This window comes from Gracilinanus agilis, chromosome 1 (assembly GCF_016433145.1).
Source record: "Gracilinanus agilis isolate LMUSP501 chromosome 1, AgileGrace, whole genome shotgun sequence".
Taxonomy (NCBI): domain Eukaryota; kingdom Metazoa; phylum Chordata; class Mammalia; order Didelphimorphia; family Didelphidae; genus Gracilinanus; species Gracilinanus agilis.
Genome location: NC_058130.1, coordinates 656402748 through 656427585, shown reverse-complemented (window position 1 = coordinate 656427585; position 24838 = coordinate 656402748). Strand labels below are relative to the sequence as shown.

General features: G+C 33.4%; 1 protein-coding gene across 1 annotated transcript in view; it reads left to right on the top strand.

The window, feature by feature from the left end:
• The window catches only part of CSMD3 (CUB and Sushi multiple domains 3), a 1590968-nt gene that overhangs the window by 1426829 nt on the left and 139301 nt on the right, over nt 1-24838 (top strand). Inside the window, exons 41-48 of the mRNA XM_044684131.1 lie at nt 1253-1462; nt 3940-4128; nt 6526-6703; nt 8906-9051; nt 17393-17473; nt 18313-18426; nt 23606-23794; nt 24225-24371. Coding sequence (XP_044540066.1) covers nt 1253-1462; nt 3940-4128; nt 6526-6703; nt 8906-9051; nt 17393-17473; nt 18313-18426; nt 23606-23794; nt 24225-24371 — 1254 coding nt within the window. The remainder of the gene's footprint in view (nt 1-1252; nt 1463-3939; nt 4129-6525; nt 6704-8905; nt 9052-17392; nt 17474-18312; nt 18427-23605; nt 23795-24224; nt 24372-24838) is intronic.

Here is a 24838-nt window from a genome sequence, read left to right as displayed (position 1 = left end):
CAGTGGTCTTCCATTCTTATCCCACCTAGTGCAAAGGAATCGATGAGACTATTCGTACATAGAATAGTACAATGAAGGAGCCCTTTTGGAGGGTATGTGGAGGAGATGAACATTCTAGGGCCGGGGCGTTCTCCAGGACGCTTGGTGTTGCCCTCCATCAGACAGGGACAGAAGGGGAGCTGTTCTACCGCTTTTTCAATTCCTTCCATGAGAGCCTGATAGTGTCCTTGATCACGTGGTACGCGCGCTGATGGGCATTATGGGCCTGATTGCAGGGAAGATTGCGGAGATGGAAGACCTCGGCCACCACTTCACTAGGCTGGGCAAACATATATGCAGCAGTATCCTGGGGCAAGGCATCCGTGGGCAGATTTTGCTCTTGCCCCACATCTTTTTTATCATCATTTGCAAGAATCTTTACAGCTTCCTGTGGGGGAATTGTGCCAGCCTTGGCTACTGCCTTTGGGACCTCCTCCAGCTCAGCAAAGCTTCCACTGATAGTGTGTGTGAAGGAGAAAAATGGCATCTAGGGGACAGAGAGGGGCGGGACTGACACGTCTCTTTTCCTTTTTGCTTCCTGGGCAAATTGGACAATTCAGCACCCCATCCTGACCAGGGAGCTTGGGATCTTCTCTCACCTAATTCTACACCTTTTTCAACCAGAGTGTTAGCCTCTGTGGGCCTCTTTTCCTCACTAGACACAGTTCTGGCCCTGCTTTGGCTTGAAGAATAGGAATGAAAGCAGTATGGGGTGGGGGTGGGATGAAAGGTTGAGGGGGATGAAAGCAGCACTATGGCCCCTAGCCTGTTCTCAGTTTAGGTTGGGGGAGGGGAGGGATTCTAAGTCTATAAATATATGTCTAAACATTTAAAAGAACAATCAACACAGGTCAAACACAAGACCAGAAAATTTTATATACTATACAGGCTATTGGCCAATATGTTTTTAAATTTAAATTTATTTTTTTTCAATAAATACACATCTTTTCCCCTTCTAACTCCCCCACCCAACATATATACAATCCTATTTGGGAAATAGAAACAAAAAACTCTTGTAACAAATATAGTTAATCTAGCAAAATAAATTAGTGCATTGGCTTTGTCCAAAATTGTATCATAATTCATATTTAGTCCATCCTTTCTCTTTTATGAGGTGGGTAGTATTCTTCACTATCCTTCCTTTGGAATCATGCTTAGTGCATTGATCACCGTTATTAATTGATAACTCTTTCTTTTTTTCTTTGTTTTCTAGGAGTACATTTACAGTTTGTGAATTTCTCCACTGAAACAATCCATGATTATTTGGAAGTAAGGAGTGGATCTTCTGAAACTAGTACTGTTATTGGACGACTTAGTGGTCCTCAAATACCATCTTCTCTATTTAGCACTACCCATGAAACCAGTTTATATTTTCACAGTGATTATTCTCAAAATAAGCAAGGATTTCATGTAATATATCAAGGTAAGAAGGAAATAATTAAGTAACAAGAATATTAAATTTTCTATGCTTATTTACTAAATTCCCTTTCTAGGAGCAAACCGAAGTCAGAATTTTTTTTTCCTTTTTAAAAATTCATCATATTGTTTAGGTTTTGAGGTCATGCAAATCCCCTACTATTTATACATGTTGCTTTACATTTGTAATGCATCTTAATAAGATCATTAGATTTTTGACCATGAGTTACTGTAGTATGTTAAACCATGAACAAATAAAATATTAACCACAAATTTTAATTTACTATAAAACCCAATTCCTAGAATACTCTGATTGATTTGTTTTACTGTAATTATTTCTAGAGAGCCTCCTATTCAGCACTGATCCTAAATTTGTATTTTTTCATGTTAATTGAGTACATCAAAATGTAGGGGAGGGTAGATCTGATCCTAGGTATGAATTTAAAAAGAAGTGATTTGACCTGAGATTTCATTAGTATCAGGAATTCCAAGGGGGAAGAAACTCTCTAGCAGAGCAGATCATCTGTAAGTGCATATCCTTCTGACAAATTTGAAAAGAAGCAAAGAAAAATCTTCAAATTACAGCTATCCTTTCATATATAGGTCTGCTCAAGCAATATTTCCTATAATCTTTGTCTGTTCTAACAATGGAATTGGGAGAAAGAATTTTATTAGCATGGCTATAAATGCAGGTTAGTCAGTATGGCACATTGTATAAAGAAACAGACTTGAAACTAAGATACTTGAGACAAGTATCACCTTTGACACATACAGAACACATTACCCTAGGCAAGTCACTTAACCTTTCAGTGCTTGAGGCTTATCTCTATGATGCTATATTATTAAAAATTTTTCATATATGTCAGAATTAATAAAAAGATTTGCTATAGCACTCTGTACCACTGAAATCTCATAGTCTCTATCCTTTAAATGGACATAGCATTTTGTAATCCATCCCATCAATAAAGCAATGAATTCATCAGGCTTTCTAATATTGTATCAGAATGATATTCTTGTGGAAAACCTACTGTAGTAGTAGTGAGAAGATCAACTCAGAACAAAAGCCTGCCATAGGGCTACTCAGAGTTTTATTAGGCATAATATTGGCGTGGAATTTGGTTAAATTATTTAAAGTGTCTTTTTCAGCCTGGGACAGAATTTTTGTTCTTGTGGATAGAGAATTTGAATTCTCTGTAAAAACAGTATTTACTACTTGCACAAAAATATTCATAGCCACACTCTTTGTGGTGACAAAAAAATTGGAAAGTGAAAGGGTGTCCTTCAATTGGGAAATGGCTGAATAAATTGTGGTATATGATGGTGATGGAATACTATTATGCTGTAAGGGTTGATGATCAGGAGACTTTCTATCTGAACTGGGAGAATCTCAGTGAACTGACGCAGAGTTAAATGAGCAGAACCAGAAGAACATTGTACATGGAAAGTAAAACATTGTGGAAAAATCCAATGCAATGGACTTTGCTACTAGTAGCAATGCAACAAACCATGACATTCCAGAAGCACTTATGTAAAAGAATGCTATCCACATTGAGAGAAAGAACTATGGGAGTAAAAATGCAAAAGCAAAACATATGGCATCACATCACATGTATATATAAGTATGTGATTTGGGGTTAGGCCTTTAAAAAATTGCTCTATAGCAAAAATGAAAAACATGGAAATAGGTATCAAGTGACAACATTTGTACAACCCAATGGAATTATTTGTCAGCTCTAGGAGGGAGACAAAAAAAAAAATGAATCGTGTAAACATGGAAGAATATTTAAATAAAAATTTAAAAAACAGGATTTACTTGTTTACAATTTCAGCTTCACAAATAAGCATGGGTTTTCTAACTGTTTCAATCCAAATTTCTAAATTTACCTAACATTTAACTGAGAATCCTTATTTCTACTTCTTCAGAAAGAGTTAATTTACTTGGAATCAAAGTGTGGTTCCTTCATATCTTTAGTATACAACCTCTCTTAAAAAGTCAGTACAGAGAATTTTCTTATTTCTTTGAAGGTGAAAAATTAGTTTTAAAAGAGACTATAAATAGATTTTTCATACATATATCTGTAAATATAACTGTGCCCATGCAGTTTAAACCAATAAGCAATCACATTCTGTGTGAGGGAATCAGAATATGTTTGATTAAAATTGTAACTCTGAGAGTTGGTTTACATTTTCTCTAAAGGCTCTAATTTAGGATAGATTGCATGGGTGGGATGAAGGAATTTAATGCATTTTTTGAATTGTACTGGCATTTTAAACAGTAAAATTGTAGGCAAGAGAAGAAATTCATATTAGGCTATCATTGACATCACTTAGCATAAAAATGAATTACTAAATATAACTAATTTAAAAACACTGACTCTCTATGAGTTATATCATCTTCCCCAAATGAAAATCTTATTTAGCTTCAATCCTCTGAATTTCTTATGTTAATTGATCTGGTATTTGTTTTTTTTTTCTCTTTACCAGCTTATCAGTTACAAAGCTGCCCTGATCCACGCCCATTTCGCAATGGTTTTGTGATTGGAAATGACTTCACTGTAGGCCAAACAATTTCTTTTGAGTGTTTACCAGGATACACTCTTATTGGGAACTCAGCACTCACTTGCCTCCATGGTGTCAGTCGTAATTGGAATTATCCTCTTCCAAGATGTGAAGGTATGTTCCTAGGAAATATGTTATCTTGGTGCCCACTTTCATAGAATCAGACTTGTTTTAGTGATTCTTCTGTAGCAATATGGTGCCTTCATTTTTCCAGAGTGAGATTGGCTACATCTCAAAGTCCAAGGGGTATCATTGAGGAGTTAGGTGTTTCCTAAGTATTATTCCTAATTATTATCCTAATGTTATTGGCTTCAGCTGCCATTCCAATGTGTTCTCCCCACTCTTAACGAATTATTAGTGCCATGATTCCTTTTAAACAATTAATACCAATGAACTTATATAACGGAATATTTACTTTGAAATTATAAGCAAGAACAGGAGCTACAGATATTTTTCTTCAGCACCATAGAAGATACTTCCCTTTATACCACCTCAGTCTCTGGGAAGAGTAGGCTCAAATTTAAATCAGTTTCCATGTGGAATTTAACCCACAATGTCTACGTCCAAATACAGGATAGCCCATAAAGGAGTATCTCAGAGACTACTAGATTACATCCACTTGGTCTTTTTTCAGGGCTTTGCTGCTGTGTTAGATGATTACAAAAAGCACCATGGACTCTATCTCACAGATATTTGGTGGCTCCTTATTCTGACCTTTAATAGTTTACAGTGGTTCCCAAACTTTTTTGGCCTACCACCCCCTTTCCAGAAAAAATATTACTAAGCCCCCTGGAAATTAATTTTTTTATTTTAATAGCAATTAATAGGAAAGATAAATGCACCTGTGACCATCACCACATCCCTGGATCACTGCAGCACCCACCAGGGGGCAGTAGCACCCACTTTGGGAATCACTGGTTTATAAGGTCATAGCCATCTCCCAATACTACATTACCTAAAACAAGAAAGAAACTGCACAAGACCACAGCAACAGCAAGGCCATGTACTCCTGCCTGTTGGCATATTGGAGGGAGATAGGCCTCTCTGCTTACTCAGAAGCTCATAAGCACCCTCCCTTCTGTATTCTATCAACAGCCAAGCAACAGAGCATGAGCTAAGCAGATGATATATCTTCACCAATCCTAAGGCTCCTTCATTAAACTTGGTTTAATCTTATGTTTAAAAAGTTTCATCTCAGCTCCAGAGTCACTGGAATGTAATGGAAAGAGCATTTAGGTGGAAATGGAAGACCTGAGTTAGAATCCCAGAATAACTATTTATAACCTGTTTAAAAACAAGAAAGTTTTAAACAACTGAGCTCAGGTATGACCATGACTATTTTATTCTCAAAGAGCTTTGACACTTGATTATATTTCCAGTGTCATTATTCATTTCTTTAAGGGGTAAAGAAATGCAAAAGGGAAGGATAGCAACATGAAAGGCCATGCTACTGAACAGGAGCAAAGGGCAGCAAATTCTACCAGATAAAGACACCCAGTGGAAGACTGATACCAACAGGAGAGTGAGAATGGGGACTCATATGGAGGGAGGAGGGAAAGTTCAGAGGGCAATGAGAAAATAGTGCAACAAGCTGAGAAGGGAATGATTAAGTAACAGTCTCATGGAATGTTTTACCTCTCAAGAAATACAAGCTGGAAAATATGTTTTAGGATTCAAAATATGATAGAGGCAAAAGGCTTATAATCTACCTAAATGTTTCACATTCATATATTATTAATCTTTCAAGAAGTTTTCCAGATATTACTAGAAACTAGAAGCATAGAACAACATCATACTTTTTTTAATGGAAAGTATCTCATTCGAAGTCTGCAAAACTAGGGCTCAGAGGATTATAGCTATAGAGCTGGAAGGTCTTAAAGATCATCAAGTCCAATTAAAGATTTTAGGAATAAATTTAAAGAAACTGAGGCTTAATATAAAAATCAAATGACTTGCCTACTGTCACATAGCTAGTACATGTCTGAGATATGATCTGGAGCCAGGTCTTCTGACTCCAAATTCAGAACCATATTTAGTTTACTCTACTGCCTTTTCAAACCAGATCCTTGATTTTTTTTTATGATATGCTTTAAATCTATCTGAAAGACTATGGACAAATACCTCACTTAATTGAGCATCAGATGGCTTCCTAAGATATATGTACTAAGTTGGTAGAGGGAATTTTGACACATAAGCGTCTTCCCCCACCCCACCCCCTTGTCTTTATGCCGTATACAAAACTAACCTGAAACCATTTTAAAATCAATTCCCCTTGGGGTACAATATTGCTCTTATGAGCAACAGATTTCCAGCATTATAAAGGGAAAAGTTAATCAATTTCTTTGCATTTATTTTCTTAAATTATTTTATTTTATATGCCAGAACTCAAACAGAAATGTCTCAAGTTTATAACCAGATAAATATTTTATATTGCTTAAGAAAATGCAAAGTATATGCCCCTATTGTAATCAATATTTATGTTTTGATTTGATTTGTTTTGTTTTCCTTTAGCCCTCTGTGGTGGTAATATAACTGCAATGAATGGCACCATTTACTCTCCTGGATATCCTGATGAATATCCAAACTTTCAAGACTGCTTTTGGCTTGTAAGAGTACCACCGGGAAATGGAATCTACATCAATTTTACAGTTCTTCAAACAGAGCCAATATATGATTTCATTACTGTCTGGTAAGCAAGAGCCATTATTATTGATTGATTTCAACTCTATCACAGTGAGCCAAGGTAGGGAAGGAAAATATTTCAGAATTCCTTGTTACAAATTACTACCTTATATTTGAGTTGGTGGCAGAAACTAGGAATGACAGGAAATCTTTCTGAGAACCAGACAAACAAGAAAAATAGGTTTTTGTTGGTCTGCACCATGAAATGGCTAAGTATCGTAGAACAAAATAATTTGTTAGGTGAGAAAGCTCAGAACACGATTATATAAATAATCTGCCAAATTTTTCCACTAAGAACAGTAGATCTGGTAGGATTAGTAGATCATAATGATTCCTATTTTAAAGAAACAATTATCCAAAAGCATACAAAAGAAAAGGTATTAGCTACAAAAAATTTGTAAAGTCCATTATGATTTCTTATTGCTCCTAGGTTTTCTTTTTTAAGTTATATATTTGTTTACTTACAAAAAGATTTATTCTCTTCCTCCCCCATTGAACACATATAAAAAAACAAAAAAACAAGAAAAAATGTCATAACATGCATAATACAGCAAAAAACAAATCCCCATGTTGGCCAAGTCCAAATATGTATATGCTATTCTGTAATAAGTTTTATCACCTTTCTATCTGGAAATGGCATACTTCATCTTCAGTCTTATGGACTTGTGGTTTATCATTGCACTACTCAGAGTTCTAGAGTCTTTCAAGATTTTTTTTAATAAATATAATATTTTTAATATATAAGTTTTTCTTCTAGTTCTACTCACTTCACACTGAATAATTTCAATGGTCACATCTTTAAATATAGCACATTTATTTTTTCAATGTTATTTTTGTTAAAATAAAAATCTATAGGTAATTGAACACTGAGGAAACAACAAATTTCCTCAAAGGGAATGAGAGACATTTGATAGTATTCCATAAATTTAACTTCAATATTCTACCACTGATGTTCTAAGAAATCTCTTAAAGGAGATTTATTAATTTCAGAAAACAAAACAAAAACAAAACCAGAGTGAATCAAAAGAGACTAAGTATACCTACAAACAGGAGTGCCTTCTAACTTGATACCTGTTTGAGAGTTTGTAAGAGCTGATTATTAAATTTTTACTGTGAGCTTTACAACTAAGAAATCAACAATCTCTATAAATCAAGGCCTGATTTGTTATTTTGTTTGATATATATATTAAGAAAGTTTTAATAATGCAAATTAATATTTAAAGTATGTGCATCCATTTTTTTAAATTTACCCAGAGTTTAGCTATTTAGCATTGATTAACGCACCTTCTATATTGCTTTATAAATATCATTTGACCTCAGTAGATCTGCATTACAACTCTCAAGAATGAAGTTGTTGCCAGACTGGAGGCCTACCAACTTTAGCTAATAATAATAATAAAATAATAATAATATTTGTTTGGCATATTTGGGTTTGTAAGGTGCTTTACTAATAACTACTTATCTCATTTGAATCTCACAATGTCCCTCCCTAAGAAGAAGTCCCCTGAAATATTTAATGTTTGTTCCTTACTCAATCATCTATCAGTAGAATCATTTTGTTAATAAAATTTAGTTTCATTTGATGGCATTTTACAATCAGTATTTCTATCAAAGCCCCCTTGAAATGTATTTTAGTGTAGGCACATTGGTATGATTTTCAGTTATCATATGATTTCAATTTACCTTCTGCCAACAAGTCTCTTATACCAAATTACTTTATTAAGAATAAATGTTTAAAAATTTAACAAATTTTTTTTTAATTTTCCCTAGGAAAAAATAAATCCATAAAAAGTTACTTTAAAAGAAATATATAATGATAAGCCAACAAAGATTTATTTCTTCATTATTTAATGGCAAGACATGAACTAGTTATGAAAAATTAAATTTTACTCCTAAACAGAAGAAGGAATATCAGAAAATATTTTTATATATCTATAGAAACTTAGACAATAATTAAACAATAAGGAAAAAGTTTTTTTTTTTATTTAGTCCCCAAACTAACCGGGGATCAGGAACAGAAGAAACTTAACTTTGCAATAAAGAGATGCCTTAGAGAGTATTATTTTGCATAAACTAAATGGATCTGTTGTGGTTGGTTTTAAATCTAATTTTAATATGCCTAAGTAATTATTAAACTTTTCTTCATGTTCTACATACTTATCTAAAATTTGTCACAAAACCAATAAAATTACTTTTTGTATTTTTATAGGGATGGACCAGATCAAAACTCACCTCAAATTGGTCAATTCAGTGGCAATACTGCTTTGGAGTCAGTCTATAGCACTTCAAATCAGATTTTAATAAAATTCCACAGTGATTTCACCACAAGTGGCTTCTTTGTTCTTAGTTATCATGGTTCGTATTTTGTAATAGTTTATATTATATTACTATTGGTAATTCTGATTTGCACAAATTGAATGAAAAATATGTAAATATATGACTGGAGATTTATTAAAACTTGGTAATATTTTTAACCATTAAAACTTTAGAATGCACATTAAATGTGATAGCAAAAAAGGCCATCTTCAAGGCACTTGGGGACATTCACATGCTAACAAAACGACATATCAAATAAATCAGTGAGTAATTACACAGAAGAAAATAACAGTTTGCATAGAAACCAATAAAGGAAGGCCAGCTGCTCATATTTGATTGTGTGTGACTGTGAAACATCAATAGTTTTTCGATGTAGAATTCATGAAAAACAAAACTTATTATGAATCCCGTCTAAATTTAGCATACAGTTCTTAAAACTCTAGATAATTTTACTTCTTCCTTACTCCCAAGTTTTCAAAACTACATTTATTTCAGTGATTCTCAAAATTTTTGCTCTCAGGAGCTCCTTATACTCTTAAAAGTTATTGAAGACACTCTAATTTTTTAAATATGGGTTGTGTCTATATTGATGTTTAGGAACATTTGAAATTAAAATGTCAGTGTTATAATGAAAATTGTTTACTTTTCTAACCTTCCCTCCTGAAAGGACCTCAGAGACCTCTCAGGAATTTACAGAGCACATTTGAGAATCATCGATAGTCTTTGAAATTACTCTTCTAATTTATTTAGGAATAAATGAATGTTTATATTGATCCCAAATTATATTTTCCATATATAATTGCTCAGGTCTTTCTTCAGTTGAAAGACTCTCATCACGGAATGCATTTGCTCAAAAGTAATTCTTCCCAATTAAAGAAGATCCTAAGTTTCCTTTTTTTTTTCTGGAAGAAGAATGATTTCATGGATATCTTTACTGGATATCAAATGGGGAGCTGTGTAGCTGAAGAAACATTTGCTTATTTATTACATCATTTTATTTCCACTTCAGCTCTACCAAAAAATAAAAAAAAAAAAAGAAAAACACCCTTTTTTCACATTCTTTGTTTCACAAAAAAACATTGCCTTGCTATACTACTTGTGAATAATTATAAATCATTAATGTGATTTTGAAAGTTACAAAAGCCTTATAACATTTTGAAGCTTTATATTAAAAGCATAATGTTAAAAGAATTATGATCTTGTGACAGGTTTGATTGTTTACATATTATATTAAAGCAAAGTGAAATTGTTTTCAGTTTTTAAGCAAAATAATGACATTTCTCATAATAACAAATTCTCTGATGAAAATTAGGGTGATAACTGGTTGATGTCAAATATTTGAATATGTACAGATTAGGTCTAGATAACTATAGAATAGACTATTTATTGATCAGCTAATATAATAATTAATTAATTGACTCTTGATTTAGTTAGAAGGTAATTCATTCCATGCATAAATTATTGTCTACAGTATGCCAACCTAACCCATTAGAAAGGGAAAAATTCAATCAAAGAACTTTTTTTTTTCTTTTATTGACATGATAGTGAGTAAATTGTTTAACATACACTGAATTAATACAAGTTTCTTTGGCATTGTACAAGAGCAACTTGAGAAAGTTAAAGCATCACTTTGTTCTGACTGACATTGACCACCACAGGGAAATTAAATGACTAGTCAGGCCAAATATCTGAGTCTCAGGAGTACAGTCCCAGGCCCGACTCCTATAGCTCCTGGATTATTTAGTGTTATCATTATTTAGGGTCCTGCTAGAAGAAATGAGGGATAAGGAAGCTTAGTGGCATGGTATGAATAACCAGACTATAGAATCCATAGGCTGACATGGTTTTTCAAAGTTTTCAGGATATATCAGGATGGCCACACAATCTAACATCTATACTGCTATTAGAGAAGGAAGTATTGTATAGTGGCTACGGTCCTGAATTTGTAATCAGAAAGACATGTTCAAATTCCACACTAATTGTTTACTAGATATGCTACCCTGGATAATTCACATAGCCTCCCTGAGCCTCAGTTTGCTTATTTTGTAAATAAGGATAATAATGGCCCCTACATCACAGACTTGTTGTCTGGAACAAGTAAGATGATCTATGTGAAAGACAAAACACTATGTAAACCTTAAAATAATATATAAATATGAAGTATTATTATTCATTTTTATTCCCAGTTGCTAAAATATCTAACATTTTAGACTTAGTATTGCATAAATAGTGTAAGAATCTTTGCTCTGATGTCTTCCTCTCAGGCTTAGGGCTAATCTTGAATTTGTATATCCTCAAATCCATTGCTTCCTTGGTTTTCCCCACCAAGCTAATTTTTTTTTTCTGTTACTTCCATTCTCAATAACCTACAATAGCTCCACACCTATTCAGTAAAATCCAATCTAATAATTCCAGCATGAAAATACATATATATAAAATAACTATTTTATCACACATATCCTAGAATGTGACACCCACTATAGAACACGATACTCCAGATGTGGCCTAATTTAGCAGTGTAGAGAAGGACCAACACTTCCCCAATTCTTCATGCTATCCCTCTCTTGAATCTGACCAAAAATAATATGTTATATTTGTTTCCATATTTCCATATCATAAAGTTGACATTGAATTAAAATTGATTAAAACCTTTATATATTTTCATATGAACTCCTGACTAGGTATACCTTTCCTATTTGGGATCAAAGGCCTAGAGTTGGATTGGAACTAAGAAATCATATGCTACAACCCCCTAATGAGAATGAGAAATGAGAAAAGTTTAATTGATTTAATTGATTTTCTCAGGTTCATAAAAATGGTAATTGTGAAAAGTAAAATTTGAGCTCATGTCTTTTGATTCCAGAATCAGTGATCCTTCCACTGTGCCATAGCATTTAATATTTATCAAAAAATATTTATTAAGAATTTACTATGCTTATTTAAATTCATTTTAATTAGTTTGGCCCAATTCAATAAAAAAATTTTATATACATTATATTACTAGGAGTTGAATTATATCCTCTCTTTCCTTATGAAGCTCAAAAATCAAAGATCAATAAGATGGACAGAAATATCTATATTACAAAATAGAATATAGTAAGTGAACAGAACTACACAATCCTGCATTTTATATTTTCTCCTGTCTGAATTTTCCTTTCTCTTCAACAGTACTACCCTTAAAACAGTAACCTATCTTGAACTTCATAACTTTATTTCATCCCCTTACTTTCTCATTTAGCTAGTAAATGCTATGTCTTCCATCTCCTCATTTGTACACATCCATTCTCTTCTTTCTGTTTGAACTGCTATTTTATTCATTATCATTTCTCAAAATACTTTTTTTAAAAACTAAATAATTATATCACTCTGTTACTGAAACAATCAGATAATTGACTAATTTTTAAATTTTTGCCAGTAGGTTAATTTTTCATTGTATACATAGTCTCAGGTCAGAATATTGCTCATCTGGTTTCCTTTAAAATATTCAATTTAAGAGACAGCTGAGTGGCTCAGTGGATTGAGAGTCAGGCCTAAAGACAGGAGGTCCTGGGTTCAAATCTGTCCTCAGCTATGTGACCCTGGGCAAGTTACTTAACCCCTATTGCCTAGCCTTTACTACTCTTCTTTGGAACCACTATACTGTATTGATTCTCAGTTGGAAGGTAAGGATTTTTAAAAATAAAATAAAAATTTGAATTAACTTCATTATTTCTATCTTTTCACTAGAATATTATTTCTTACCTTTGGGGATCTGTATTTTTATTTACCTGGCATGATAAACTTTTTTAATATTTTCTTAAGGTCACATCATTCATGTAAATTTCAATTATTTAGACACTAAAAAACAGTTTCCAAGAAAAGTATATTTTCTTTCTTCCCAATAACTCCTTTTATGAGACATATCCAGACAATCCATCTGTCTTTTATGAAATATCACCTTCATAAAGCTTTCAATGACCAAAAATAACAGGCATGAAAAGCTTTGCAAAAAAAGAAAATTATGTGTAGTAAAAAAGGGGTGAGGGAATGAAGGAGCACATGAATATTATAGAATTGGTACACAGAATAGCCAACTTCTTTTTCTTTGATATAATTTATGGTTCTCCATGTGGTCTTAAATGTAATTCGTTTAAGCAGGTACATTTCTTCTTTATATTGTGTACAATGTCAGCACTCAGTTAACAAAAACAGTAATTGCACCTTTACCTTTGAAAGTAAAACACAGAAAGACAATTTTATCTCTACATGATTCTACAAGTTAATGACTTCCTATGATAGTTAATATAGTATGTAAATATAATGCCTAATTAAAGGTCACTCAAAATGATTTTTAATTTTAGCAAGATTTTATTTTTAGCAAGATGATGAGCAATAATAATTGATGAGAAACTAAAGCTCAGAATGCATCCTCTGTGTTCAAAATTAATGCAAAGAGAGCTGGTCTTGGCATAAGAGCTTGGTTCTAGGGTTGGTTTTGTCAGTTTTAAGCTTGATGTCTTGAACAAGTCATTGAAAGTCTCAACCAGAGCTTCATATCTGCTTACTTCATGGTGCTGTTATGAGAATCAAATGTATTAATTAACATGTAAAATAGTCACAGATTGAAGTTACCTATAGGAACAAAGTACAGTACAGCTTTTTGTAGACTCATTGGATGGGGAATAAATGTTTTTTTCCATAATCATTGACCCAGGGTAAACTCTAGGAGAATTCAGCAGGTTTACAGGATAAAGAATATGACTAATTATTAAGTTATTATTCTGTATTGATGGTGTGTATTAGTCTCTCAAAACTCCATTACTCTTACCAACTTCAACTTACCTCACTTTTAGGTTATCCTATAAATGAATTAAATATTTTCCAATATTCACTATTCACTGCAGTGCTGATCATACTTATTTATGCAGTATTTATTTTTCTTCTAAGTTGTATTAAGAAATTTGAGTGCTAATGCTATCAAGAATTAATGAATGACAATATTATTGTCAAAGTCCTCACCAACACTCTGGGACTTCCTTAAAGTTTAAGAATTTATCTTTTTCCTGGAGTTCACTTCAGTATGAATATAATTGTCAAATAAAAGATAGTAAGTTAATAATTTTCCTTTTTTTAATATGAAAACTTAACCCTCTTATGAGGATTACTGAGGGTGTCGATCAAAAGAACAGGTTACAAGAATGGAAAAGTGTGAATCTTCCAAAGTAAAAATTTTGTCCTTTTGAGTCATCATTTCTCAGTTGCAATGAAATAAGTAAATTGAACATCCTCATTTGGAAACCACGTCTGTTACATATTGTAAAGAGATCTGGAAGTTAAAGATAATAGCAACTAAAAACAATAAATTAAAGGTAGCAACAACTAAAAGCAATTTTGAAAATGATCTGGTTTTAAGGAAATATTTTAAGTTAAAAAAACTGAACAACTTTTATATATTAGTACCAGACTTCTGCACTTACCTGAAAAAATGAAGTTTCTCTTCAATAGGAATAAAAGAGACAATGACAGGCAGATAAGGAGTATTTATAAATTAGTTATTGTAAAATACATGTTCTATCAACTTTTAACATGTAAATGTGATGGTTCTTCAGAAATGCATATCAACATAAAGCAAATATGTACTTTTAAGTATATAATCTTTCCTATATTTATCTTTCAGCTATTATATTCGATAATGGTGAAACACGATAAATGTGGGGTGTTCAAATATCTGAGTGCAAATTTAAACAATTCTTAAATCTGCAACGAGACTTCTAGGATATCCTATAGAATCAATCTAGTTTATTCAAAGTTAAAAATTAAAAAAACAACTTTTAAAATAATCTCATTATATTGTTTTTTTCTCCCAATGTCACACAATTTCTATACAGGTCTTTATCATAGCAGTCATAGAATTGAGGTAACAGTAACTTCAGGTACTGACCCAGTAGTAGATTGTATCCACTGTTTTGAAGAGAAATCTAGCTAACCATGATAAACTCATCGATTAACAAACATTTATTGAGAATATACAATATCAAGTATTATTAGAAATTTTAGTTATGCCAATCAAAATGAAATAATTATTTATATAATATCCTCTCTTTAAATGCTATGAACTATTTGTCCATGGTGACCAGGAAACATACAAAAATATCAAAAATGGCCTTAACTCCTGTTTTTTACCCTTTTCTTACTTTGAAAAAGATCATAACATTTCTTTCCATATCTAATCTCTAATACTACGGGTTTGATTGCTAGAATGACATAGACTGAAGTCAGATAGGTTTAGCTTGGTAAGATCTGCTATAGAAGGTGAAGTTAGAGCAACATGTTGAAAGAACAAAAATCTAGTTTTGGTTTATAAATGGCATTAAAAATTATTTATTTAGTTAGTTACTTTTGAATATTTTCCCATGGTTACATGATTCATATTCTTTCCCTCCCCTTCTCCATCCCCCCTCCCCATAGCCAATGAGCAATTCAACTGTATTTTACATGTATCATTGATCAAGACCTATTTCCATATTATTAATATTTGCAGTAGAGTGATCATTTAGAGTCTACATCCCCAATCATATCCCCATGAAACCATGTGATCAAGGAAATGTTTTTCTTTTGTGTTTCTACTCCCAAAGTTCTTTCTCTGAGTGTGGATAGCATTCTTTCTCAGAAGTCCCTCAGAATTATCCTGGGTTATTGCATTGCTGCTAGTAGGAAAGTCCATTACGTTCAATTGTGCCACAGTGTATCAGTCTCTGTGTACAACATTCTCCTTGTTCTGCCTCTTTTACTCTGCATCACTTCCTGGAGGTTGTTCCGGTTCACATTGAATTCCTCCAGTTCATTATTCCTTTTAGCACAATAGTATTCTAACACCAACAGATACTCCAATTAGTTTAACCATTCCCCAATTGAAGGGCATCCCATCATTTTCCAATTTTTTTGCCACCACAAAGAGCACAAATATTTTTTCCTATTATCTCTTTCGGGTACGATCAAAGGGCAGATCATTTAAAGCACTTTGGGCATAATTCCAAATTGCCTTCCAAAATGGTTGGATCAATTCACAACTCCACCAGCAGTATATTAGTGTCCCAATTTTGCTACATCCTCTCCAACATTCATTACTTTCCTTTGCTGTCATATTAGCCAATCTGTTAGGTGTGAGTTGGTACCTCAGAGTTGTTTTGATTTGCATTCTCTAATTAAGAGATTTAAAACACTTTTTCATGTGCTTATTGATAGTTTTGATTTCTTTATCTGAAAACTGCCTTTTCATGTCCTTATAAATGGCATTTTAGTTAGGACAAGTGAGTAACAAACAGATTTTAAGTGCAGCATAGAAAAGAAATTTGTGTCGGATGGGTTGAAGGCATATAGTGATCTATAATAGACAATGAGGACAAACAGATAAAACATTTATTAAATACTTGATATGTACCCAGGAATTATGCTAAGTGTTGGAGAAAAAATAAAAAATAATGAAGAAAATTTCTGCACATGGCATGGGAGGGAATAAAAGAGGGAGAGTGGCAGGGAAGGGGAGAATTTGGAACTCAAAAAAATGTTTAAAGAATGCTAAAAATTGTTTTTACATGTAATTAGGGAAAAGATAAAATATTTTAAAAGATAATGTCACGTTTAAGGAGCTTATATATTCTAATTGGGAAGACAGTATATAAAAGGGAACTATAAAGGGTAACTGGGAAGTGATGACATAGTTGGTCTGTGAGTGATGGGAGGTTGGTTCAGGCTAGATAATGTGAAAGATCACCTATCAGAGTTCAACAGAATCTGCCAGAGACAGAATCCAAGTTTTAGGGGCAAAGGAGGTAAAATGGGGTTGGGAATAACAGCCAGAATTGGGGTTGGCATGATATGATGACACAAAAGGATATTGGATTAAGAGAGACGACATTGACATCTGAAATCAAGAGCTATAATTTTATTTGTAAATCATTTGGGGAATTTTGATCTTCTGAGAAATAATCAAGTATTAATACTCCATGATATTCACTGTGCTAGGTACTAGGGGGGATAAAATAAAATGTAAAAAGTGGTCCTTATTCTTAGAGAATTTACAGTTTAATTAATAAAGATAGGAATAATACAAGTGAACTGTGGAACACCATGAAATCATTTAGTAAAAAAAAACAAAACATGCAGAGTGAAGTATATCTAATCAAATACTGAGGTCCATGCTAAGATTAAGTAGTAATATCAAATTAGACTTCTGATTTATTTGTGTACTTGCATATATGTTTGTAGAATTAGAGAAAGGCCTTGTGATTTCATTGCTAAAGAGAATTTCCAAATGAGGAAATCATTTCTGTGTAAGCTCTATCCACCAATGCTTTACCTGTATAGAAAATATAAATAAAAGCATTTTCATTTTTTTTAGCCTATCAGCTTCGAGTATGCCAGCCTCCACCACCCATACCAAACGCTGAAATTTTGACAGAAGATGATGAATTTGAAATAGGTAAAGTTTATTAAACTATTTTTTAAAAATACCTTAACACAATCTTACCATTTCAGTGATAAATGGAAACACCTAAAAAAGAAGTGAATAGAAGCCTTCCTATTTCTCACTCCTTTCCTACTGGTTTGGCAATATTGGGTTTGCATTTTAAAGTTAGTGCAGGTGGAAGGAGGGAAAAGTAGTCTAGAAAAGGATGTTAGCGGCTGAAACAGCTGTGTAGCTGGGACTCTTTTGGTGACAAATGACTAAGCTTATTGGTGGTTTCTCTCAAGCGTTTAGCTGTGTTCCTCTAAGGTTATTTTCCTCTGACATTAGACAGGTGCTCCCATAGTTATATTGTTCTTTTGTACATCCAGGCATAATTCTGATGGTGAAGGATGTTTGGAATTCAGGGGAGTGTGCAAGGAAAACTCACATTTCTGAGAAAATTTTTGCATTTGAGTGGTTATACTCAAAATGTTTATTAAAAATTTCCTCTAAAAACCAGGATAAAATTTAATCCAGAGACTTTTTATGTCTTTAAAAAATGATGTAGAGAAAGTATATTTCATTCTTTATTATGTTCTTTAATATTGGTTGTGAATTATATTTATATAATTTGGTAAAGAAAACAAACTAATGCTAATCATTATCATGGAAAAGGAAGAAATATTCTCATGTTTTTGTACATGTACTAATTTAGTCACTTATAAGATTTTAATTTCAATTCCCATCAATATTACCAATTTTACCATAATGTATATTGTAGATTATAAAGGCTATTAACCTAGAATGTTCAAGACAAAATGTTCATTTTTCTCATCTCATTGTCACTTACCTGAAGTCTTTATATCCAATAGGTGACATTATAAGATACCAGTGTCTACCAGGATTTACTTTGGTTGGCAATGAAATTCTAACATGTAGATTAGGAGAACGGCTTCAGATGGATGGAGCACCTCCTGTATGTCAAGGTATTATCATGAATATGTAACTTAATTTTGTGTGCTATTTTCTTTATTACATAAGGACATATATATATAAAATCAGCTCCAATGTTGGGGTGAAGGTAGCCATTTCTGAGAACTCCATTTAACTGGGACAAGCACTCTGGTCCCAGCTCTGAGGTAAATGGGAAAGGCTGGGAATCCCATGAGTGGTGTCCCCTCAGACCGACTCTCTCCTTTCTCTAAGACAGATGCTCAGAATCCTGGACACATCTTACCATCACAAATCATTAGGACTTCTGGATTCTGGTGCTTGTTGGGGCAGGAGAGAAAATTAAGCCCACAAAGAAGGGAGCATAGAGCTGCATTGTTTATTATAATAATCCCAAATCTGGGAGTAAAAGGACCTGGTGGAGAGGCCCGAGGACCTGCGCATGAGCATTGACAAAGTTTCTACAGCTGGCGCCTCTCCCTGGAGCTCTCCCCCTTCTCTGTCTTCCCCTTTACCTTCCATGACTTTCCTCAAGTTTCAGCTAAAACCTCCCCATTCAAATGCCTCCACTCTGAGACTGTCCCCAATTTGTCCTGAATATATTTTGCCGTAAATAGTGATTTGCATGTTGTCTGCTCTATTAGATTGGGAAGTCTTTGAGAGGAGGAAGTGTTCTCTGCCATTCTTTGGGTACTTGTGCAGTTTGTATTCCTGGCACAGAGAACTTAGTATATGTTTGATCATTGGACCCTAGTATATCTAAGTCAAAAAAAAAAAAAAGTCTTGATTTCCCCAGATTAAGGTGAGATTGAGAAGAAGAAACATTTACTGAGTCCCTGATATGCTGCAGGCACTTTGCTAAGTCATTGACAAATATTATCTCATGTCATCCTCACAACAACTCTGGGAGATAAATGCTAATATAATCCTTATTTTACAGTTGAGGGAACTGAAGCAAGTAGAGGTTAAGTGATTTGAATAGGATCATACCACTAGTCAGTGTCTGAGGTAGGATTTGAATGCAGGTTTTCCTTAGTTCAGGCCCAGCATTCTATTCTCTGAGCCACCTATTAGTTCAGTGGTGTCTCAGGGTACTGAGGTAGGGAGTGGATTCTTATCTTGGGTATTTTAAGCCTAATGAAATTCTGACACAAAGAAAAAAATAAATATAATATATATCGTGTATATATTGCATAATACAAATATGTTATCTGATGGCTCTAATTAGTATTGTTTACCTAATTTCTTTTCAAATTCAGCTCAAGGACCACCTCCTATAGGTATTTCCTGATATATAAGATCTCTTATTTCTTGAAATTACCCAGTATTTATTTTGAATTTATTTTTTGTGCATGTGTATATTATTTCTTTCTAAGTAGGATTAAAGTTCATTGAGGGCAAGGATTGTTATTTTTGACTTTTTGTCCCCATTGCCTTATTCAGGCCTTGTATAGCAGATATTTAATTGATGCTTGTAACACTGAACTTTTAATTCATCATGTTTATATAGGTAGCAAGTAATTCTTGTTCTTTCTTACTGAGGAAACCAACCAAAACAGTTAATTGACTAATTTCATAAAACTGAATAAGAATTAAAGATATTAATTTATTTTTCCCTTAAAATGCACTGGATTCAGTGTTGCTAATTGACTAATTTCATAAAACTGAATAAGAATTAAAGACATTAATTTATTTTTCCCTTAAAATGCACTGGATTCAGTGTTGCTATGAAAGTTTTTTTTTTTAATTATAGGCTCTCAATTGTTTTTGTAAGGTTTGAAATTTTATTTTCTTTTGTCTGACCAACTTTCAAGTTTATAATTTCACAGTTTTTTTAAAGGCAAAGATCAAAGTTCTTTTTGAACAACGGGAAAAACACATATTTTTACGTTTGTATAACTCAAGAAACAATTTAACAACTTATGTTCAAACATTTTTTTAAAAAAGTTTCTTAAACCTATTCTAAAGATGCATAGATTTTAGTTTGAACTGTGAGCAACTTATTAAGGAGCCCTAAAATAGAAAATCCTTTCCTTCATTCATTGTTACTTACATTTGTTTTTCAGAAAAAAAGATAGTTTTTTCTGTAAAATAGGTGACATCTTATGCAGACACAGTTCGCTGTGTCTTAATTACTTTTACTAGCCTGAAATTGCCTGGTTAACTTCTAAATTAAAACACCAAATTGCTTCTTACATTGAGAAAAAAAAGGCTTTGAATACAGAAATCTTTCGTTTTCTCTCCTGTAAAATGAGGGTCATGTTGTAGATAACTACAAAGTTGTTTTTTTTTCTCATTACAAGTATGATTTACTTAACAAAATATAGGCCCACTCCATTCCTACCCTCAAACAAATAAAATGAAATAAAGCATTCTATTATTTTTAGGTATTGCTATCTCTAGGAATCATTCAGAATCAATTATATCCCACAAATATTTAAATGTCTAATATGTGCTAGAGGCTTGATTATATAAGCAATAAAATTTTGTTTTGTTTTTAAATCCTTACCTTCCATCTTAGAACCAATACTATGTATTGGTCCCAAGGCAGAAAAATGGTAAGGTCTAGGCAATGGGAATTAAGTGACTTGCCTAGGGTCACACAGCTAGGAAATGTCTGAGGTCAGATTTGAACCCAGGAGCACCCCTCCCTAGATCTGACTCTCAATCCACTGAGCCTTCCAGCTACCCCTTAGCAATACAGTTTTGTTGTTTGGTTGTGGCCAACTCTTCATGACCCCATTTAGGGTTTTCCTGGCCAAGATACTAGAGTGATTTGCCATTTCCTTCTTTAGCTCATTTTACAGGTGAAGAAACTGAGACAACAGAGTTAAGTGGCATGTTGAGGGTCACACAGCTAGTATGTATCTGAGACTGGATTTGAATTCAGGTCTGCTCTTACTGACAACAGACCCAATTTTTATCTACTGTCATACCTAGCTGCCTTTCAGTAATATAATCCTGTCCCTTAGTGAAATTATAATTTAAATTGCAAATAGTGATTAAGAAGGGAAATTTAAGTAAAATATTTAGATTATAACCAGCACCTAATTATGAACTGTTGCCAATTTTCAAAAACTCATTCATAACTCTTTCAGAGTACTGTAATACAGTCCATATCCTTTCAAGGAATTTATTTTTAAATATCTATAAGATTCTCCTTTCTAATAATAAAATTAAAAGGCATCCATGATGAGAGAGAATTATCCAGGCATGAGGGATAATTAGTGACAATTATATGAGCTAAGAAATCGAGTGTCTTGCTTCAAGAGGCCAGTGTCACTTGATTGAAGAATAAATCACAGAGAATAAGGTTTAAGAAGTCCTGAAGTAGGGGAGAAGAGGGTGGGATATTGTGTGTGAAGAACTTGGAATGGCAAAAAAAAAAATTGTATTTGGTTCTGGAGGTGATAAGCATCCACTGACCTTTATCAAATAGAGAAGTGACACGGTCAGATTTGTGCTTGGGAGAAATCATTTAGGTGACTGAATGGAGAATGGAATGGAGTTTCTGGGGTGGGGAGACCCACCAGCTTGCTATTGTAATAGGCTAAGCACAAGGAGATGAGAGCCTATAGAATAATGGTGGAATTATCGGAGGAGAGAAGGCAGCATATTTGAGAGGTATTGAAAAGGGATAGCCCGTGGCAAAACATTGACTATCCAAGGGAAGCAGTGATAGAGAGTGAGGAGTTAAGAATGACACCAAGACTGTGAGACTGGAAGTGCTGAGCTGGAGGAAGAAGATGATGCCTTGAAAAGTGAAAAAAAGTTGAGGAGAAAGAGTTTAATAAGTTTAGTTCTGGACAGGTTGAGTTTAAGATATTTACTGTACATACAGTTTGAGATTAGAGGCCAGCAGAGATTTTAGGTTAAAAAAAAAGGTAGATTTGAGAGTCAGCTTAGATATTGAAGTCACAGAATGAAATAATATAGAGGGAGAAGAAAAGAAGGCCCAGAACTGAATTCTGAGTTATACCTAAAATTAGAGAATTTAATTGGGATAAAGATCTCCAGTAAAGGAGACTGAAAAGGAGCAGTTTTTTAGGTAGGAGGAGAACCAAGAGATAGTGATATTCCAATAACCTAGAGAGAAGAGAGTATCAAGGAGAGTGGTCAACAGTGTTAAAGGCTGCATAAAGTTCAAGAAAAATGAGGATTGAGATAAGACAATTGAATTTGTCAATTGAGATCATAGGTAACTTTGAAGGGAATGATGAGGTTGGAAGCTGATTCTGTAAGGATCTAAGAAGACAGTAACAGAAGAGGAAGTGGAAACACCTATTGAGATAGCCTCCTCAAGGATCTTAGCAACAAAGGGCAAAAGAGACATAGGGTGATTGTTTATAAGGATGAAAGGATCAAGTAAAAATCTTTTTCAAGAGGGATGAGATATGGGAATGCTTGTAGGTGGTAGTGAATGAGACAGTAAAGAGAAAGATTGAAAATAAACGATAAGTGAAAAAAAGAGAATGACAAGGGGAAGAAATCTGTTGGAAGAACTCAGAATGAGATCACTTTTGCAGAATAGAAATACCATTCACCTCTGCATTTTAATACTATTTTAGGTCCTATAGGGGAGTCAGAGCAAAGTAGTTAATAGAAAGAGGACTCTGCTAGGATTTAAGAGGCTTGCATTTTAGTCCAAAACTTGCCACTAAATTCCTGCTTGACATTAGGCATGCTAATTTTAATTCTCTGAATCTGTTTTCTCACTTGTCAAATGAGGGTTTTGGGTTAGGTGATCTCTTAGGTATCTTTCAGGAGTGACATTCTAAGAATCTTTTCTTAGAACTGATTCTCCAAACATAAACTCTTATCAGAAAATGACCTCAGCTTTTAGCCAATATCCAAGAGCAGTTGGTTTTATCAATGGTGCATGCATGTATGGGTAAGAGAAGAAAAGAGAGTGATTGCATATGATGTATTCCATGTATTTATTTATAATAAAAGAGTAATACCTTTTTCTTATACTGTATAAAGGTAAAAATTACAAGAGATTTTTGGTCATTTCTCTATAACTATATGCTGAACCTTCAATCTTCATACCAAATGCCACGCTTAGTCCATAACTCAGGACTTTTCACATCAAGCTTTCTTGTTATTGCCATAGAAATCATAGTCAACCACAGCCATGGGCAAAGTGGACTTTATTAACTAGTTCATAGAAACAAAAATATTTCTATTATTTAGTAACCTTTTTTTACTTCATAGTACTCTGCCCTGCCAATGAATTACGGTTAGATTCAACTGGTGTCATATTGAGTCCTGGCTATCCTGACAGCTACCCAAATCTCCAGATGTGTGCATGGAGCATTTCAGTGGAAAAAGGCTATAACATCAGCATGTTTGTAGAATTCTTCCAGACAGAAAAGGAATTTGATGTTCTTCAGGTGTATGATGGTAACTATTGGCTTTACTTATACTCATAAATTATTTCACTCTTACCTTCTAAGCAAAAAAAAATTACTAAATTGTGACAAATTATGAAATGAAATTATATGGAAGGATTAAATGGAGTATGAATATAATGAATAGATTATCACTTCAGTATGTGTATGCCTGTTATCTTTGTGATTAAGCTGTTTTTAAAAACATGTGCCTTAAGTAAAAAAAAAAAAAAAAAAAAAAAAAAAAAGCTAAAAAAAATGATGGGAAAAATAGTTTGGCTCTGGACTACAGATTGTGAAACACCCATGATGCATTTAATTTAGGTGTAAATTTGGAATAGATTGTGGTTTTTTTTAATTAGGCATATCAGTGTTTCTCTACTAGTGAAAAGAAACTTTCTGTCTATATAACTCTTGTTATGTTTTGGTTTTCCTACATGAAGGACCAAATATTCAAAGCCCAGTGCTTATCTCACTCAGTGGAGATTACTCCTCTGCTCTTAATATATCCAGCAATGGTCATGAAGTATTCCTCCAGTGGTCAGCAGATCATGGCAATAATAAAAAAGGATTCAGAATAAGATATATAGGTATGTATCTTTATTTCATTTATTTCTCCTATTAAGTCTTCAATGTTGAGTCCCTATGCATGTATTTCATTTAAAAGTTCTTCTGAAAATGATTGACATCCTGTCATAGATTGAAGTTCTAATGTTACCTGTTTAGATGTCAGACAAGCCAGAATGACTATCTTCTGGAATTTCATATAACAAGGTTCATGACATCTGTTTGTAATGGAGAGCTGTTCATTAAGCTTCCTGGATCCTATTGAGAGAGTAGACTTTGATTCTTTCACTTTTTGCTCCATCTCAATGTGAATTTGTATTTTCCATAATTTTTGAAAAGTGTGACATGAAATGTTGACTTTATTTCCAGGCTCTGTTGAAAGGCTGGGAGAGTTCTTGTTTCCATAGTTCATTCAAAACAACCCTGTAACCCTGAGGGAACCTTATGAGATTAAATGAAAACTAGTAGTCCTGTGTCAAGACAGACTAAA